Genomic DNA, 22,434 nt, shown 5'->3' on the forward strand with positions numbered 1-22,434 from the left:
CATGCTACAGGATTTCAATAAAAATTACCTGCTTCCTAGGATTTATGTAGGATTCAGATTTTGCAAAGTTTTAGATAGTACGGAATAGTGAGAAAAGCACAGAATTTGGAGACAAAAGGTCTAGATCTACATTCCAACTTTGCTCCTGTCTGTTTGTACCTTGCTAAGTCACTTACCTTCTCAGCATCTCATATATAAAATGAAGATAACAATATTTGCCATACTTAGCTTAAGGGATACTTTAAGGATCAAATATGATCATCTTTGTGCAAGCACTTTCTAACTATAAAGTACTACACAGATGTTATCATTAATATCAAGAAACTAATTGGATTAAAAAGTAGTTCCTTCCTACAAAGATTAGGGAACTCTGCTTTTATAAAGTTAACATCACTCCCCAGGCACCACTGAAGAGTTCTTAAATTTTATCAACATGTTTAACTGTGTTTCAGTTCTACTAAACACATTTCCTTAAGACCAATGTTTCATACCATTTTCTAAATCAAATTTCAAGCAAATTAATTTAGAGTGCTGCTTCTCATTTCAAAGATTTGGGGGTTGAGTTAGAGCAAAAGACCCTGTAAACCAATATATAATTAGTTAATGTGAAGGTTATTTGGCTTGAGACACTAATGAGGGGAAATCTGTTTTTTTTATTAAACATCATAACTAATTTATCTGCCGGAAATGAAAATATATACATTAATAAACATTAATGCTGAAAAGATCAGCCCGTGACCCAGCTGGAAGTTGCTGTAGACCACAAGTTGAGAACCACTGCCTTCCGGGAACGGGAAGGGGAAACTTACAGGTATGGAGTAACGAGGCCCCTCAGAGTTCTGTGGCCACCCAGCAAGTCAGAGACAGGGATAGAAATTATCTTTTTGCCTCTTTGCGATAAATCATTCAGCCGCAATGAACTCTCATAAACAAAAGTATAAAATATATAATAGGTACTAATTTCTTCCAAATGTTTACACAAATTAATCCCTATGGCACTGCTATGAGCTGCTATCCTTACTACACAGATGTATAAAAAGATTCAGAAGTTAATTAGCTCCTTTATGGTCACTCAGAAAAATCAGTAGCAAAGACAAAATGTCACATATTACTGACTCTGTATCCTAACTGAGCTTTTGGGCTGAGAACCAAGTATGCAGATAAGCACCAAGTGTCAAAGAGAAATCGTGATATGTAAGAAGCCACCAGTAACATTTTTATTAGCCAATCACTTCACTATTGGCTAGCCAACACACTAAATCAAAGCTGCACACGCAGTGACAAATACGTTCTTCCCCTTCATGTCACCAGTATCAGTGACTCAAGTGCTTCTAAAATATTTTAGCTTGGCTCAAGATTCATTAAATAGTACATTCACGTAAGCAAACAAGAATGATGTTCACCACAAATGAACTTTTAATAGATAAGAAAGAGTCCCTGGTAACCTAGCAGAATCACTATAAAGAACAGTGGTCCCTAACAAGTAGATTAGGATCTACTGGTACTGAAATATGGTTATCTGTATCTAGCCAACCCTTCTTTCCAACCCCTCAGATCTTACCACCGCAGTACATAGAGATTCCCAATGGCAGAAAAGTACAGCCAATAGCAGCACTCTTTCTCCTGCTTAGATTTGAGCCCAAAGTGCCAACATTAGATCCTAACCCGCCCATGATTCTACGAGTTCAGAGAAATATAAAATAATACTCATCTCAAAAAACATATATAAAAGCGGGATGAAAGCTCCTGAAGTACAAAGTCAGTGTTAAAAGCCAACAATTCTGACCCATTCTGGCAAATACATATTTAACTTGAGCATTACCAGCCTTTCTTTCCATGATAAAGTGGAGATACAAGAATGTGCTGACTAATTCTGACTTGGACTGTCAGAATTAAAACGGGTATTTACAAAATCCTATCATCTTCCTTCGCAGCACTGTTTGGTATCAGTAACTTTGAACACAGGCTCTGTCATAACTTGCTATGTGGCTTTGGGCCTCTGAAACTCAGTTTCCTCATCTATAAACTGGATAATATATGATATCTTTATTACTAGGGAGAAAATAACAATACCTTTAATTCATAGGACAATTAGTAAGAACAAAATGAGATGAAGAATAGAAAACACATGACACTGCCTGGCACTAATAAGCATTCTACAAATATGAGCAATTATTATTACACCTCAGGCTTTTAAATGGGACAGAAGTCACTGTTTAGAAGTTCACCTGTTTCAAGGCTGGTGATAGACTTCTTGGGACTTCCCTCTATCAGTATAAGAGGGAAAAACACAACTGGGAACACAACTGAAGAACTGTATCTCCCTATCTTTTTACCATATGCCAGAATAATATACATTCCATGGACTTTACACATCACACTACTGATAAAAAGGTGGTATCATACTGTGATTGAGTTTTGGAATCAATAGAAAGATTTTAACCACATCACCTGTCATTGGTTGTGTGAACTTCAGTAAGGTATTTACTGTCCCTGACTGTGACCTAGAGTTTCCTCAACTGTAAATGTAAATAATAGTACCTACCTAATAAAGTTACTGTGGTAATTAAATAACTCATATCATACCTATAAGTATGATAACTGAAATACTGTAGCTATTATTTTTGCTTCTTTTATTAGAAAAAGGCAAAAGTCCCCAACCCCTCTAAAATCCTATAGTGTTTTCATTTTAAAAACTTATGGTCTTGAAAAAGATATGTAGACATACATGCTACAGGTAGCAGGCAATCTGAGTATTATAAAACTTGATGGTACTTCCAAAGCACCAAAGAAATGTGTCTTTTCACAGAAGATGAGACCTCTTAGAAGAGATCTTATATGTATACCACAGCTATCTATTTATTTGGAGTCATTCTAACAGAGACTCTATGGAAATGGACTTTGCTCATAATATGTCATGATTTTAAATGGCATTATCCCAGACTCTCAAGTATAAATGTTAATATGCAATCTGTATTGGAACACGGATAGTTCTGACAATCACTGCCAAAGAATATACACTTTTTCTACAGTATTTCTCATGACAATATCAGTTTTCCCAAATGAATACTAAGCTAGAAGCTACAGAAGTCTTCGTCCTTTAGCAGTGATGCCCGTAACATTAGACTATGATTCATTCCTTCAACAAATATTTATTGAATGCTTACTATGCCCCAGGCACTATCCCAACCCTCCACGATCTTACTAGAGGAAGAAACAAACTAACAACTACAATGCTATAATGGAAAAGCACAGGTGCTATGGAAACACACCAAAGGGAAGAGAGCCAGTGAAGATTTCCTGGAGAAAGCGCCAATTAACAGAGGCGTAAATGCAAGTGAGACAGACTAAAGCAAATTTAAGTTTCTTTTAGTTCTAAAAGAACGTGAGTATGGCTAAAGCATTCAGATTGAGGTGGATCATAGGAGGCCATCTTCAGTCAGGAAGGACTTTATTTTAAACAGTACAGAAGTTCAACAAGGTGTGATACAGGAATAAGACAGAAAGCATTTTGTTCCTATTTTTATAATATCATTTCAATTTTACAACTCATCTGATCATCATACACATATCTGCTACACAAAGTGTGCTCCACAGACCAGCAACATCAGCAGAACTTAGGAGCCTGTTAAAACTCAGCAGGATATCAACACAGTCATAAGTACTATTATTAACTTTATTTTAGAGATGAAGCCAAGTAATTGGACAAGGTTGCACAGCTGGCGAATAATGAAGCCAGGCATGCATCAAAGCACTCGGAATCAAAGCCTATCCCTTTAAATTTAAACTATATTTTTCTAAAATTAACTGAAATGAAGTAAAATCACAGTTACAAAATTATTCTTTGAGTCTAACCTGTATTTCATACAGTGTAAAAATTTAAAACTTGTTAACTATGGCCTACTTTATTCACATTCCAAATACACTGCCAACACAATTGATTTTCTGTTTGCCATTACATGTCATTTATCTATCGATCTCAACTGTCTGAAATACACTGAAAACAAATAGGTAGCCAAAAAGGGATGCATTGCAGATGAACTAAGGATAAAAGATTCATGCACTATATGTCATGCACATTACCTAGAAGAGAGCCCGTCAGAGCCTCACTCTGTGCTCATGCACGCTGTGTGCCACGTAAGGCACTACGATGGGCACTAAGAAGGATACTAACATAAAAATGTAAAGTTTCTGCCCTCAAAGTCCAAACCAACTAATAAGTAAAATAAGCAACATCAAAAATACTATGGGGGGGACTTCCCTGGTGGTCCAGTGGGTAAGACTGCACTCCCAATGCAGGGGGCCTCGGTTTGATCCCTGATCGGGTAACTAGATCCCACACGCGTGCCGCAACTAAGAGTCTGCATGCTGCAACTAAAGATCCCACGTGATGCAACTAAGACCCGGCAAAGCATAAATAAATAAATAAATAAAATATTTTAAAAAAAATACTATGGGTCCACAGGAGGAGCAAGAAATCTCTGGATGAGGGAGAAAAAAGCCTCTAAAGAGAGCTCATATTTAAGTATGTTTTTGAAGGAGCAAAATAACTGAACCAAGTAGAGATGGGAAAAGCATATTCTCGTAACAAGCACAGAGGTGAGAAAGCACAGGAAAAAGGCTTTTACTTCTGAATGATGGAATAACATACATCAGATTTACCCTCCCACTGTAAACAACTAAGAAATCATACAAAATTACACACGACAACAGCTTCAGGCATTGGCTAACAGGCAGCCCAGGACAGTGGTTTCTGAGAGAAGGGAAACAACCAAGGCGAGCCTTATACTCCTCCAGCTTCCCGGGTGGGGAGTGTTTCTAGGCCACAATACAGAGCAGGTAGACAAATGAGAGTCCCAACAGTGTTCAGGAGACTCTTCTCTTCACACCACACACAAAAGTTAACCCCAAATAAATCACAGACATAAATCTAATAACTAAAATGATAAAAATTCTGGAAGAAAACAGGAGAAAATCTTAAGTGTCCTTGAGTTAAGCGAAGATTTCTACAAGACAAAGTTTATCTAAAAAGAAATGATGAATAAACTCAAAAGACATTATTAAGGAGAAAAATATGTAAAACATGTATCTGATAAATAACATGTATCTAGAGTATATAAAGAACTCTTAGACATCAATAATAAGATATTCTCAAACACTCCCAAAGGGAAAAAATTTTAAAAAGCAGCCAAAAAAGATCTAAACATTTCACCAGAGAAAAGATACAGATAACAGATAAGCACAGGAAAACATGTTCAACCTCATTCGTTATCAGAGAAATACAAATTAAAACCACAATGAGAAACAACCATACATCTCCTAGGATGGCTAAAATGAAAAATGTTTGGATATGAAGTAAATGGAACTCTCATGCATTGCTAGTGGGAATGCCAAACAACGTAACAGTTTTATAAAGTTAAACACACTCTTACTATATACATTCAGCAAGCCTACCCCTAGTTATTTAACCAAGAGAATATGCCCACACAAGAGCTTCTACTCGAATATTTACAGCAACTTTGTTCACAATAACTCAAGACAGGAACCAAATCTAGTATACAGATAAATGTATAAACAAATTGTGTGTGTGTATTCCACAAACACACAGTGCAATAGTACTCAACAATAAAAAGAAATTCATTCCTGACACATGCAACCACATGGATAAATCCCAAAATCATTATGCTAAGTGAAAAAGAGCCAAATATAAAGAGTATATATTACATGATTCCATTTACATAAAATTCTATAAAAGGCAAATGATGTCAGAAAGCAGATCAGTAGTTGCCAGTGGTCAAAAGGTAGGGGAATGAACTGACTACAAAGAGGAAAGGGGAAATTTTTAGTGTGATGGAAATGTCTTTCATTCACCATCGTGGCAGTTACTTGTCTGACTATATTAGTTAAACCTATTAAACTGTATATTTAAAATTGATTAATTTTATTGTATATAAATTATACCTCAAGTAAACAGATTTTTAGAAAGATAAAAAGACAAAGAAATGAATGCTCACATACTGAACTCTTAAAAATTCATTAAAAAATAGTAACACAAAATGGCAAAATGAGGAAATGATGTTAAAAATGTAAACCACAAAATAAAAACCACAAAGTTTATAATAAAACACCATACTTAACAGTGAAACACTGAAAGCTTTCTCCCTGAGACTAGAAATGAGACAAAGATATCCACTGTCACCACTTCTATTTAATATTATAATGGATGTACTAGACAGTGCAATCAGGCCAGAAAAAAATTTTTAAGGCATTAATTTTTCTCTCTTTTGTTTGGCTGTGTAGCGTGTGGGATCTTAGTTCCCCGACCAGGAACTGAACCCACCCCTCTGCAGTGGAAGTGTGGAGTCTTAACCACTGGACTGCCAGGGAAGTCCCTTAATGCATTAATATTAGGAAATAAATTAAAATGCCATTATTTGCAGGTGAACTGACTGTACACATAAAATTCAAAAGAATCTAACAACAATCAGAATTAATAAGTTCCTTGGATATACACACATAACTTGCAGATATCACGGGTCTGGTTCCAGACCACCACAACAAAGCAAATACTGTAATAAAGCAAGTCACATGATTTTTTTGGTTTTCTAGTACACATAAAAGTTACGTTTACACTATTCTGTAGTCTATTAAGTGTGCAATAGCATTATGTCTAAAAAAACAAGGTGCATACCTTAATGAAAATATACTTTGTTACTAAAAAAAAAGTTAACCATCATCTGAGTCTTTGGAGAGTCATAATCTTTTTGCTGGTAGAGGGTCTTGCCTTGATGTTGATGACTGCTAATTGATCAGGGTGGTGGTTGCTGAAGGTTGGAGTGGCTATGGCCAATTTCTTTTTTTTTTTTGTGGTACGCGGGCCTCTCACTGTTGTGGCCTCTCCCGTTGCGGAGCACAGTCTCCGGACGTGCAGGCTCAGCGGCCATGGCTCACGGGCCCAGCCGCTCCGCGGCAAGTGGGATCTTCCCGGACCGGGGCACGAATCCGCGTCCCCTGCATCAGCAGGCGGACTCTCAACCGCTGCGCCACCAGGGAAGCCCTATGGCCAATTTCTTAAAACAAGACAGCAATAAAGTCTGCCACATAGACTGACTCTTCCTTTCACAATTTCTCTGTAGCATGCAGTGCTTGCTGTTTGTTAGCATTTTACCCACAGTAGAACTCCTTTCAAAACTGGAGTCAATCTTCTCTCAAGCCCTGCTGCTTTATCAACTAAGTTTATTTAGTATTCTAAATCCTTTGTTGTTTCAACAATCTTCACAGCATCTTCACCAGTAGTTTCCATCTCAAGAAACCACTTTCTTTGCTTATCTGTAAGAAGTAACTCCTTATCCGTTTAAGTTTATCATGAGCTTGTGGCATTTCAATCACATCTTCAGGCTCCACTTCTAATTCTAGTTCTCTTACTATTTCCACCACATCTGCAGAGCTCTTGGGTGACAGGTACACTATCAATGAGCAGTGATATTTTGAAAGAAATCTTTTCTCCTAAGCTGTAGGTCTCAAGAGTGTGCATAAAATATTCGGTAAACTATGCTGTAAACAGAGGTCTGTGCTGCTATCCAGGCTTTCTTTTTCCATTTACAGAGCACAGGCAGAGTAGATTTAGCATAATTCTTAAGGGTCCTAGGATTTTGAGAATGGTAAACGAGCACTGGCTTTGACTTAAAGTCACCAGCTGCATTAGCCCCTAACAACAGAGTCAGCCTGTCCTTTGAAGCTCTGAAGCCAGGCATTGACTTCTCTTCTTTAGCCATGAACATCTTAGATGGCATCTTCTTCCAGTATATGGCTGTTTTGTCTTCACTGCAGCTCTGTTGTTTAGTGTAACCACCTTCATTCATCATCTAGCTAGATCTTCTAGATAACCTGTTGCAGCTTCTACATCAGCACTTGCTGCTTCACCTTGCACTTCTATATTACTGAGAACGCCTCTTCCCTTAAACCTCACGGGCTAGTCTCTGCTAGCTTCAAACTTTTCTTCTGCAGCTTCTTCACCTCTCTCAGCCTTCACAGAATTGAAGAGAGTTAGGGCCTTGCTCTGGATTAGGCTTTGGCTTAAGGGAATGTTGTGGCTGATTTGATCTAACCAGACCTTTAAAACGTTCTCCATATTAGCAATACAGCTATTTCACTTTTTTATCATCCATGTACTCAATGGAGTAGCACTTTTAATTTCCTTCAGGAACTTTTCTTTGCATTCACAACTTGGCTGCTTGGCTCAAGAGCCTAGCTTTCAGCCTGTCTTGGCTTTCAAAATGTTTTCCTCACTAAGCTTAATCATTTGTATCTTCTGATTTAAAGTGAGAGACGTATGACACTTCCTTTCACTTGAACACTCAGAGATCACTGTAGGGTTATTAACTAACCTAATTTTGAAATTATTGTGGCTTAGGGAATAGGGAGGCCCCAGGAGTGGGAGAGAGACAGGGGAATGGCCAGTTAGTGCAACAGTCAGAACACACATAACGTTTATCGATTAAGTTCGTTGTCTTATATGGGCGTGATTCATGGTGCCCCAAAACAAGTACAATTGTACATCAAAGATGACTGATCACAGATCACTATAACAAATACAATAATAATGTAAAAGTTTGAAGTATTGCAAGAATTACCAAAATGTAACATAGAGACATGAGTGAGCAAAATGTAACATAGAGACATGAGTGAGCAAAAGCTATTGTAAAAATGGTACCAATAAACTCTCTCAACACAAGAGTGTCACAAACCTTCAATTTAAAAAAAAAGCAATTATCTGCAAAGTGCAAAAAAGTTAAGTGCAATAAAATTAAGTATGCCTGTAAAACTTATTATACAAAAATCAACTGTAATAAGCACGTTAGCCATTAGGGAAATGTGATTCAATACTACCATGTGAGGGACTTCCCTGGTGGTCCAGTGGTTAAGAATCCACCTTCCAATGCAAGGGACACGGGTTCGATCCCTGGTCGTGGAACTAAGATCCCATGTGTCGAGGGGCAACTAAGCCTGCACACTCTAGACCCCATGCGCCACAACTACTGAGTCTGTGAGCCACAACTAGAGAGAAGCCCGCGTGCCACAACTAAGACCTGATGCAGCCTAAATAAATAAATATTTTTTAAAAAAACTACCATGAGATACCACTTCACACTCATTAGGAAGGCTACAATAATAAAGAGAGAAAATAACAAGTATTGGTGAGGACATGGAGAAACTAGCACCCTCATACATTGCTGGTGGGAAAGTAAAATGGTTACGGCTGCTGTGAAAAGCAGCTGGCAATTGCTCAAAAAGTTAAACAGTTAGCACATGAGCTAGCAATTCTACCCTCAGGCATATTCAAGAGAAATAAAAACATACTTCCTTACAAAAACTTATATATGAATGTTCAAAGAAGCATTACTCATAATAGGCAAAAACTGGAAACAATCCAAATTTTCATCAACTGATGAATGGATAAATAAAACATAGTATATCCATGTAATTGAATTTTATTTTTAAAAAAAGAAGTAATGACACATGCTACAACATGAATGAACCCTGAAACGTTACATTAAATGAAAAACGTTAGTCACAAAAGACCACATATTGTATGATTCCATTTACACATTGTCCAGAAAAGACAAATTTATAGAGACAGAAAATGAATCAGTGGTTGCTTAGGATTTATGAAAGGGGAAATTTGGAACAACTGTTTAATGGGTATGAATTTTCTTTTAGGAGGGACAATTAGACTGTGATCGTTGTATAACCCTATAAATAAACCAAAAAAGACTGAATTATACACTTTAAAATGAACTGCATGGTATATGAATTAAATCTCAATAAGGCTGTTTAAAAAACTTTCTGTAATTTTCTTATCTTATGTCATAAAATAATTAGAATAGAATCAATTTAATTATAGTATAATTGAATTTAATTGTAAATGTAATTAGCTTATAATAAATAAATAAATAATCGATCACTGTGAGAGCTGCAGCTGCAGGGCCGTTATCCTAACATTAGAATTGCTAATTTGTCTATAAAACTTCCAGGGAACATTTCTTTGCACACATAATAAAATCAATACTACTTTAAAAAAATCATTCATATTTCCATATATCAGCAACAAGTAGAAAATAAAAGTTAAAGATAGTTATAACAGTTATCATAAAACATCAAAAATAGAAATATTGATAAATTCAGTGAATCATGGATAACATCCATTTACTAACAACTACTTTATTTCAATAAGATTTGGTAAAAGTGATCTAACAAACAAAGGCATATACCATTTTCTTGGAATGGAAGACTCAATACTGTAAAGATGTCTATTAACCCCAATTGTGTTGGTAAATATATCAAATGTATTCCCAATCAAAATCCTAATAAGGTTTCTTTTCTGTGTAGAAGTTCACATGAAAACGCAAAAGGACAAGAATAACCTAGGTGATCTTGAAGAACAGCTAAGCTGAAGAACTTTAACAGAGGGCAAGACCAAATATAACATGAGAGAAATTAAAACAGTAAGATAAGGGCAAAAGAATAGAGTAACAGTTCAGTGAAACAGAACAGATGGTCTTTTAATAGACAAGTATATGTTTACCTTATTTATGACAAAAGAGAAACAGCAGTGCGATGGGGAAAGGATGGTTTTCAATAAATGGTGCTGGGCCAATTGACTATATATAAAAAGTGAGTCTTGACTCTTACCTTATATCATACACAAAAAAATCAATTCCTGATGAATTATAGATATAAATGTAAAAAGTTCAAGAGTAAACATTTAAAAGAAAACACAGAAGATCTTTATGACATTAAAATAGACAAATATTTCTTAAACTAGACACAAAAGACCTTAACTAAAAAAGACAAGACTGATAAAATGGAACTTGTGTTCATGTAAAGGTATCACAAAAGGGTGAACTAGCAAGCCACAGGATGGGAGAATATATTTTCAATGCATATTTCAAACAAAGAAACCATACCCATAATATATAATCAAAAAAATAATATTACTCAAACCAACAGAAGTGGGGGGAGCAGCAGAAGACTTTTAACAGGTGCTTGAAAAGGAATGTATCCCCATCAGCAAGAAATATACGAAATAGTGTTCAACTTCGTTAGTCTTCAGGGAAATCAAAATTAAAATTGCAAGGAGACACTAACAACATACCCACCAGGAAGGCTAAAATACAAAAGACAGAAAGTACCAAACACTGACAAGGATGGAGGATACACTGCTGGATGGAGAAGAGGTAAATTGGCACAACTACTTTGGAAAACTTTTGGACACAACCTACTAAAGCTGAAGATATGCATATACTATGACTATGTAATTCTGCTCCTGGGTTTATATCTAAAAGAAATGCATTAAAAAACTTCTTTAAGAAACATGTACTATACCATTCACAGAAACATTACCTGTAATAGTCCCAAACTAGAAATTAATGAAATGCCAAAAGCAAGAATAAATAAATACATGTTCATTCAGTGTAATACTACTGGCAGCAAAAATAAACTAAGACTACATTACATTCAGGTAGGGATGAATCTTACAAACAAAATGTTGAACAAAAGCCAGCACATAAAATGTACATATTATACGGTTCTATGTGTATAAAGTTCAAAATTAGGCAAACCCAATCTATGGTATAGTGAGTCAAGGTAGTAGTTAGTCTCGCTAGAGATGCCATGAATGGAAGAGGACATGAAACTTCTGGGCTTCTGGGGTCCTTGTCTCTGTTTCTTGATGGAGATTCTGCTTATGCAGGTGTGTTCATTGTGAAAATGTGAAGTGTGTCTGTGCGTGTATACACTATACTATACGTATTAACTTCAAAATACTTCAAAAATTTTTTAAAAATTGTTTTAGTATATTTATACAAAGATGACTATTTGAGCCTATGGAGAAAAAGAAAGGAAAATTACTGAATGTGGAGGCTAGGCTGTTTGTATGGTGTTTTTACTCACCTTTGTCCTGTAACGCAATTTGTTCCTTATGCAGTAATGCCACCTCCCGTCCCAAAGCTTTCTTCTGTCTTTCCAGTTCATTTCGAAGCACCAAAATTTTTAATTGCAGGCACTCACTTTCTTTTTTCTAAATAATTAAAAGTACAGGTAAATTTATGAATATAAAAGTTATTCCTACGAATAACTGCGCATTCACAATGTTTCAAAATGTGACTGGTTTAAAGCACTTTAATATTCATGTAACTTATAGATCTCTTGAGTAACTTAATTATCAGCACCTGTCATTTTAATGGAAAGAATACAGATGTAAGCAAAGAACAGAGTAGAAATAAAATCTCAAATCTGGGAACAGTTCTTTCTAAGAACCTAAAAGGCACTATAAAATATCTCAGGCCTCTTTCCTAACACCACAATACAATAAGACACAAATTAATAATAAAAAAGAAATGGAGTTCTCAAAATGTTAAACATAGAATTACCTTAGGACCCAGCAATTCCACTTCTAGACATATGTATATACCCAATAGAATAAAAAACATGTCCATACAAAAATGTAAATATGAATGTTCATAGCAGCATTATTCATAATAGCCAAACAATGAAATCAATCTAAATGTCCATTATCTGATGAATAGATAAATAAAATGTGGTATATATCAATGGAATATTATTTGGCAATAACAAGAAATGAAGTACTGATATATGCTACAACATGGATGAATCTTGAAAACATTATGCTAACTAAAAAAAAGCCAGTTTTAAAAGGCCACAGACTCCATTTATATGAAATTACCGAAATAAGCAAATCCATAGAAACAAAAAGTAGATTTCCATCCTTACCAAGGTGCTCTAATATTCCACAGATTTTGGAGAAAGTCAAGTAGGGACCTGGTGCTTTCACCCCTTCCAGACAGTAACTAACCAAGCCCCCTATAATGTCAGTGGATACCACAGGGGGAGCCTGCTGCCTCACTACAGATGTAACAAGATAACCTTCTCCCTTCCTGCTGGGTAATATCAGAGGAGGCCAAGTAGAGAGTCAGAACTTTCACTACTATGCAGTGCTATTGAGACCACCTTACTCCCTATGTGGGCAGCTGGAACTCCTATTCCTAGTCAGCATTAACAAGCCCTCTTACACTCACACACAAACACTCCTCTGCCACGTGAGCATCAATGGAAGCTTCTTGGGGAACTTGGACTTCCACCCCAACCTGGCAGTAATGAGATGGTGCCTCTTCCTTCCACTACCAGAGGTGTCAGAGGAAGCCAGGTAAAATAGAAGGTTTAAATAAGATCCAGAGACTCATAACATAATACCCCAAATGTACTAGTTTCAATCAAAAATCACTCATCAGATCAAGAACCAGGAAAATATCAAAGTGAATAAAAAAGGATAATCAAAAGATGCCAACAGTTGAGACAAGTAGACATGTTACAACTATCTGACAACGATCTGAGAGTAGCCATCACAAGAATGCTTCAATAGAAATTAAGAACCTATACGGGAATATAACCTAAAAAAGAATGGATATATGTATATGTAAATGTATAACTGATTCACTTTGCTGTACAGTAGAAACTAAAACAACATTGTAAATCAACTATACTCCAATAAACATTAATTTAAAAAAAGAAATTAAGAACATGCTTGAAACAAAAATATAGAACTTCTTGACCAAAAAAACCCGTAAAATCTCAATAAAGAAAGTAAAGACCTAAAGAACTGAAATAAAAAACTCAATGAATGAGCTCAACAGCAGAATGTAGGAAATAGAGAAAAGAATCTTTAATCTGGAAGATCAAAGAATAGAAACTACCCAATTTAAACAACAGAGATAAAAATGAACAGAGCCTCAGAAATCCGTGGAATGATAGCAAAAGATCTAGCACTTTTATCATCAAGTACCAGGAGGAAAGGAGAAAGTGGGCAGGAATGAAAAGTACTTGTAGTAAATAATGGCTAAAAACTTCCCAAATTAGGCAAAAGAAATAAATCTACAGATTCAAGAAGTTAGTGAACTCCAAAAAGAATAAATTAAATGGAAAAAACCACAAAGTAAACAAAACCAAAAGCTGTGTTTTTGAAAAGGTCAGTAAGATTGATAAAATTCTAGCCAGGCTAACCAAGAAAGACAGAAATTACTAACATGAAGAATGAAAGAGGAGCCATCACAACTGATCTCATGGACATTAAAAGAATAATTAAAAATACTATAAACAACTCTATGCCCATAAATTTGGTAACTTAGATGAAATGGATCAATTCCTTGAAAGGCAATCTACCAAAACTCACACTAGGAGAAACTAACAATCTGAATAGGCCTATATATATATATATATATATATATATATATATATATATAAGAAATTAAATCAATAATTAATAATCTTCCAAAACAGAAAGTACCAATCCAGATGGCTTCACTGGTAAATTTTACCAAACATTTAAATAAGACATTATATCAGTTTTTGAAAATCTCTTCCAAAATACAGAAGAACTTCCTAACTCATTCTATGAGGCCAGCATCATCCTCACACCAAAACCAAAGCCATCACTAGAAAGGAAAATTACAGGCCAGTATTTCTCATAAACATAGGTACAAAATCCCCAACAAAATATTAGCAAATCAAATCTATCAACATATAAGAAGAATTATACACCATGGCCAAATGAACTATACTCCAGGTATGCAAGACAGGTTTAACTTTCAATAATCAATTAATGGATTTCACATCAACCAGGCTAAAGAAAAAAATAATCATATAACCATATCAATGGGTGCTGAAAAAGCACGTGACATTCAACTAGAAATAAAGGAAAACTTCATCAATTTGGTAAAGAATACTTGCCAAGAAACCTACTAATATTTGCCAAAATACTTATGGTGAAAACCCAGATGCTTTCTCCCTATGTTGGAGAACAACACAGGATGTCCCCTTTCACCACTCTCTTAAACATGTACTGAAAGTCCTAGCTATACAATAAGGCAAGAAAAGGAAATAAAAGCTGTGTACACTTGGAAAGAAATAAATGAAGTCATCTTTGTTTACAGATGATATGATTGTCTATGTAGAAAATCCCAAAGAATTGACAAAACAAAAACAAAAAACCAACCCAAAATCTCCCGGAACTAACAAGTGATTATAGCAAGGTTGCATGATACAGGGTTAATACACAAAAGTCAACTGCTTTCTTATGTAACAAGGAATAATGGGAATTTGAAATTAAAAACATAACATCAATTATATTAGTATTAAAAACTAAAATACTTAGGTACAAATCTAACAAATTATGTAGAAGATCTATATGAAGAAAACTACAAAACTCCAATGAAAGAAATCAAAGGAGACCCAAATAAGTGGAGAAACTGTCCATGTTCAGGGATAGGAAGACACTATTATGATATCAATTTTTCCCAACTTGACCTATAGATTAAGTGACATCCCAGCAAATTATTTTGTGGATATCAACAAACTGATTCTAAAGTTTATAGAGAAAAGCAAAAAACCCAGAATCACCAACAAAATACTGGAGAAGAACGAAGTTGGAAGACTGACACTATCTTCTGTCAAGACTTACCATAAAACTACAGTAATCAGGATAATGTGGTATAGGCAAAAGAACAGACAAACAAATCAGTGGAACAGAATATAGAGCCCAGAAATAGAAACACACAAATATGGTCAACTAATCTTTGACAAAGGAATAAAAGCAATTCAATGGAGAAAGGATAGTCTTTTTCACCAAATGGTGCTGGAACCACTGGACACCCACATACAAACAAACAAACAACAACAAAAAATTTAGATATAGACCTATATCTTTCACAAAAATTAACTCAAAATCAATCACAGATCTAAATGTGAAATAATAATTACTATTCACCTTTTAGAGGATAACAGTGGAGAAAACCTAGGTGACCTTAGGCTTGGAGATGACTTTTTACATACAACACCAAACACATGAGCCATGAAAGAAGAAACTGTTAAGTTGGACTTCATTAAAATTAAGACTTCTGCTCTGCAAAAATGACTATTAATAGAATGAAAAGACAAGCCACAGACTGGGAGAAAATATTTGAAAACCACTTATCTGATAAAGAATAGAATACAAAATATGCAAAGAATTCTAAAAACTCAACAATAGAAATATAAACAACCCAATTAAAAAATGGGCAAACGATCTGAACTGTCACCTTACCAAAGAAGATACAGAGATAATCATATGAAAATAAGCATATAAGCATATGAAAAGATTCTCAATATCACAAGTCATCAGGGAATTGCAATTAAAACAATTAGATAGGGGATTCCCTGGTGGCGCAGTGGTTAAGAATCTGCCTGCCAATGCAGGGGACATGGGTTCGAGCCCTGGTCCGGGAAGATCCCACATGCCGTGGAACAACTAAGCCCGTGAGCCACAACTACTGAGCCTGTGCTCTAGAGCCCGTGAGCCACAACACTGAGCCTGCGTGCTGCAACTACTGAAGCCAGCGTGCCTAGAGCCCGTGCTCCACAACAAGAGAAGCCCCCACAATGAGAAGCCCATGCACCGCGACAAAGAGTAGCCTGCGCACCACAACGAAGAGTAGCCCCCGCTCGCTGCAACTAGAGAAAGCCTGTGAGCAGCAACGAAGACCCAACGCAGCCAAAAGATAAAATAAAATAAATTTTAAAAATGAAAAACAATTAGATTACCACTACACACCTATCAGAATAGTTTAAATCCAAAACAATGGCAATACTAAATGTTGGCAAGGATGTGGAGCAACAGGAACTTTCATTCATTGTTGACGGCAATGCAAAATGGTATAGCCATTTTAGAGGATGGTCTGGCAGTTTCTCACAAAACTAAACATAGGTTTACTATATGATCAAGCAATTGTGCTTCTAGATATTTACCCAGATGAGCTGAAAACTTGTGTTCACACAAAAACCTACACATAAATGCCTATAGCAGCTGTATTCATAATTGCCGAAACGTAGAAGCAACCAAAATGTACCTCAATAGGTCAAAAGATAAACTGTGGCATATCCAATAACAATGGAGCACTATTCAGCAATAAAAAGAAACGAGCTATGAAAAGCTATTAAAAAGACATGAGGGAACCTTAAATGCATATAGCTAAGTAAAAGAAGCCAATCTGAGAAAGCTACATGCTGTATGACTCCAACTCTGTTACATTCTGAAAAAGGCAAAACTGTGGAGACAGTAAAAAGTTCAGTGGTTGCCAGGTGTTCTGAGGGAGGGAAAAAAGTATAAATAGGTGAAGCATGGAGGATTTTTAGGCCAGTGAAACGATTCTGTATGACACTGTAACGGTGGATACCTGACACTGTGCCTTTGTCAAAACTCATAGAACTATACAACACAAAGAGTGAACCCGAAGGTAAACTACAGACTTTAGTTAATAATATTAATATTGATTCAACAATAGTAACAAATGTGTCACTCTAATATAAGATGTTAATAACAAAAGAAATGGGGGGGGCCTTTCTGTACTTTCTGCACAATTTTTCTGTAAACCTAAAACTACTCTAAAACACAAAGTTCATTTTTTAAAAAGTGACAGAACTGTACCTCAAAAAAGTCAATTTTACTGAATGTTCATTTAATAAAACAAATCCCAGACATGTTCTACCAAAGATACAATTAAGTTTACCAAATAAGTTTGTTAACTTATCTTTCCATAAAAATATTTCCTACTTCAACCTACAAAGCCATGGTTTAAACTTTACTCTGACTCCCTTTTTAATCCAAATACCTTGCCACAATTTGCCTCCAGATAAAATTTGAAATCCTACCCCCACAATGAACATATATGTGCCTGCATGTGTTTGCATTCACACACAATTACTGCACTATGAAGGTATGTACCCTTCTCGCCTAGTCTTTATCAATAGTGTCAATAATATGCTTTCCATCATTTTCCATGACAAAAATCTTAACCAAACAGCCTCCTTCTTAAGACATATACTAAGTAAAATTTTAATGGGGAGAAAAAAAACATTCAGTAAGTAAACTGAATAGGTTATTAAGCCCTGGGATGAGCTGGTGGAAAACTTTAAAAGAAAAAACTCAGCACCTCTATTTGATTCACAGACAATGAGGAAGCACGGGTACTCAGTGAGATGAGTAATGGTATGGCCTTGTTGAGGCAATGGGCATGGAAAATGACTTTTGGCAGTTGTGTGGAAAGTACTTTACAGCTATTGTTTCTCACCCAAAGTGCTTTCTTCCTCATCTCTGAAATACTGACTCTGAACAGATGGTATGATCATCTGTTAAAGACATTCAAGCAGTAAAGCTTATTTCCAATCATCATTATTATATTTGACTGGAAAACTCTATGAAATATAAAACACTCCTAAGCAATTTTTTTCTGAATGAATCAAATATTTATGAAGGGCCTACTATGTGCTTCTAAATAAATGAGAAACAGTTTCTGTTTTCTAAGAGCTTGGGTCCAGTGGAGACAAAAGCCATTTTGCCCTGCCAACTCCCTGTAAAAACAAAGACCAAAAGTCAGTGAGGCTGCTTATCATGAAAGAAAGAGGAATGAGGAAACAATCTGGGTTTCTTCGGTAATCCAGTAGTGTGATCAGTGTTTTTACATCACTGAGGGAAAAAATATACAAATTCTTAGGAAGCAGTCTTTTTCCACAAAGAGATGTGTTCAATTTCCTTAACTCGAATTTCTCCAAAAAATATGTAAACTAGATTCTACCTTGGTAGAGGAAAAAAAATAGAAAAGAAAAACAACTCTTCGAAGAACACAGGGATATGCATAGGTAGGGGGGTTAATCTGCTCTATTCCAGGGTACATGCTCAAATTGGCTTATGTTTACTAGAATCAAAGAACTAAGGGTACAAGTTAGTCTAAACACTAAACTAATACAGGAAGATGTGTGTACAGTGTGTTTGTGTTATGGTCCATATGCAAAAACTGGCCTATTTACAGAAATAAATCAAGTCATTCAAAACCAGGATTGCTGGCTCTAATTTCTGATGAGTAAACAAACCCTGACCAAGTGGAATCTGGTTCTGCTTCCTTTCAGATGAATCTAAGTACTCAAAGATCTTAATATTCCATAAGTATAATATCTTCTAATGGTTTCTACATTCTACTTACCTGTTTACTCCAAGTATAGTTAATGTCATATGTACATCTCCAAAGGATCACTTCTGATTGGATTTTAGTGTTTTTATACAACACTGTCTATGATCTGAAAATCACAGATACATTCATCTCTTTGCAAGCATACTCCTTTTTATGCATCTTTACAAAGACAGTGATGGACAATGCTAAAGATTCTTTTCAGTAAGACACACCAATCTGTAAATGACCTATTAAACAATTTTCTTCTTGTAGATTATGCTGGAGCCAAAAAGGCTTTTTAGGCAAAAGCTATCAAAGCATGGTTCAGGAAACCATGAGGATTCCTAACACCATTTCGGTCTGTGAGGTCAAAAATACTTTCATAATAATACTAAGCTGCTATCTCCCTTTTTCACTCTCATTTTCTCATAACTGTATAGTGGAGTTTTCCAGTCTATAAGATCTGTGATATCACAACAGATTGATTGCAGAAGTAAATGTGAGGATTCATCTGTCTTTTATTAACCTAGGCATTATCAATAGATATACCCTAAATTCTTTGAGATCCTTACAATATTTAGAGTATAAAGGGGTCTTGGGTGGTTTAGGGCATTATTCATCTATACTAGTTTTCCCACCAAAAAATGGAAATAATTAACAATCTGAAAAAAAGTTTTAGAACTATGGCAGTTGTCCTATAAGTTAACAAATTCGCTTTAAAACGTCATTTACAGATCGTTTCTATTGTACCTATACCTGCTCAGCCATTAAGAAAGGGCAAAATTTTCCTTAGAAAATATTTAATCCAATCCATTAATTTCATAGACTCAGTGGCAATATCAGGCCTAGAACCCAGGTCCAGCTAGGGAGATAAAGCAAAAATATATGTAATAATAAAACATACAGGAGTTTTGTGTTTGATATAGAGAATAAGTACCTATCAAACTGGTCCTTCCATAAATAACAGCTATAGACTCTAGATCAAATACAAAAAGCTACTACATGAGGGTTCTAAAAATGGCAGGCAGATTTGGGGGTAAACTCAGAACCTGGTACAAACAACCAACCGGAGGAGTGAAATTCCCCTTTTCTGTGACTTCGCCCTGAGGGCATCTATGGTTAAACACCAACAGACAGACAGGAGGAAGGAGGGCAGGAGGAACCAGGGAAAAGAGATTAGGCAATCAAGGCCACCAGAATGGAGGAAGCCAGAGAATGGGGCACCCCAAATTCTGTTTAAATTCAATCTGAGTTTCTGAATCCTAAGTCATATCTGCACGAGGCACACAGAGCAGCTGTGCCTAAGGATGAGAGTAATGACCTGAAATCGGAGGCAGTGTCCATTGCAGGCATGACAGTTTGAGCCTAACCAAGTTAACTACCCGCTAGAATTAGAACATCAATATTCTTTGGAACAAAGCAACAAACTCCAGAGATTCCACAAAATTACACTCACAATGTCCAGGGTACTCTGCAATATTACCCAATATACGAAGAACCAGGAAAATGTGATTCACTCTCTAGGGAAAAGACAATCAACATATGCCAACTCTGAGATGACCCAGATGTTAAAATTATCAAAGAAAGTCACTATTACAAATACGCTAAGTGAAAAAAAGTTAAATATTCTCATAATGAATAAAAAGACATGAAATCTCGGCAGACTATTTGAAAATGTTAAAAAGCCAGGAGGCTTCCGCTTCTAGTCAAGGTGGAGTGGGCAAAAGCAACACTGCCCAACTAATTTTACCAGCCTACCATAATCCTAATACCAATCTAACAAAGTAATTTAAAACACTGCTTGCCAATACCCCTAATAAATATAGGCACAAAAACTCTTGAATTATTACCAGATCATATCTAGCAAGGTATAAAAAAGATTGCACTCTATATTGTAGCCATTAGTTTATTCCATAAACGCAATGTTAAACACTTGAAATTAAATCAATGTAGTTCACCGTAGTAACAGAATCAAGAAGAAAATGCCATGATCATTTATTTCAATAAATGCAGAAAAAGCATTTGACAAAATTCAACATCCATTCACGATAAAATTCAGAAACTAGGAATAAGAGGCAACTTCCTAAAGCCAATAAAAGGCATTGCTAACATTATATTTAATGGAGAAAGGATGAATGATTTCCCCTTATGATCAGGAACAAGTAAAGGGTTTCCATGTTTATCACTTTCATTCAACATTGTACTGTATGCCCTAGCTACTGAAATAAGGCAGAAAAATTAAAGCGCATAGAGCATTCCAAGTTTGCAGGTACAATTGTTTATATAGAAAATCCCAAGAAATCTACAAAATAACTACTAGAATTTAAAAGTTAATATAACAAGATTGCAAGATGCAAGATTACTAAATTAAAATGAATTGTATTCTTATATACTTGCAGGAAACAAATGAGAAATAAAATTTCAAAAACAATCCCATTTGCAATAATGCCCAAAACAAACAAAAAAGCCTCCCATAAAATACTTAGGAATAACACTAATAAAAGATGCCCAGAACCTCTACAGTGAAAGCTATAAGATATTATTGAGATAATTAAGGAAAAAAATCAAAATAAAAGAGACATATGCCGGGACTTCCCTGGTCGTGCAGTGGTTAAGAATCTGCCTGCCAATGCAGGGGGCATGGGTTCGAGCCCTGGTCCGGGAGGATCCCACATGTTGCGGAGCAGCTAAGTCCGTGAGCCACAACTACTGAGCCCACATGCCACAACTACTGAGCCCACATGCCACAACTACTGAGCCCACATGCCACAACTACTGAGCCCACATGCCACAACTACTGAGCATGCACACCTAGAGTCCATGCTCCCCAACAGGAGAAGCCCACGCACCACAATGAAGAGCGGCCCCCACCCTGCACAGCTAGAGAAAGCCCATGTGCAGCAACAAAGACCCAACGCGGCCAAAAATAAATAAATAAAAATAAATAAATTTATTAGAAAAAAAGGGAGACATATGCCATGTTCATGGATTGGAGAACTTGATATAGTTAAGACTGCAATTCTCCACAAATTGATCTATAAATCCTAATCAAAATTCCAGCAGGCTTTTTTTTTTTGGTAGAAACTGAGAAATTCATTCTCAAATTCACTTGTAAATACAAAGAACCTAGAAACCCACAGGAATTTTTTAAAAGAACAAAGCTGGAGAACTTACTCCATCTGGTTTTAAGACAGCAAAGCTATAATAATAAGGGAGTTTGTTACCTCACTTATAAAAAAAACTTGAGATGGATCATAGATCTAAATGTAAAGCCCAAAACTATAAAATTTCTAAAACAAAACACAGAAGAAAACTTACGTGACTTTGGGTTAGGCACAGATTTCTTAGAAAGAACACAAAAAGCCCTAACCATAAAATA

At 35.8% G+C, this 22,434-nt stretch overlaps 1 protein-coding gene across 3 annotated transcripts in view; it reads right to left on the reverse strand.

The window, feature by feature from the left end:
* The window catches only part of UVRAG (UV radiation resistance associated), a 318,149-nt gene that overhangs the window by 148,870 nt on the left and 146,845 nt on the right, over positions 1-22,434 (reverse strand). For all 3 annotated transcript variants that reach the window (XM_082844787.1, XM_082844786.1, XM_082844788.1), the window contains exon 8: positions 11,953-12,079. In XM_082844787.1, the coding sequence (XP_082700913.1) occupies positions 11,953-12,079 (127 nt within the window). The remainder of the gene's footprint in view (positions 1-11,952; positions 12,080-22,434) is intronic.

Source organism: Leucopleurus acutus, assembly GCF_964270905.1.
Source record: "Leucopleurus acutus genome assembly, chromosome: 8".
NCBI classification, from domain to species: Eukaryota; Metazoa; Chordata; class Mammalia; order Artiodactyla; family Delphinidae; genus Leucopleurus; species Leucopleurus acutus.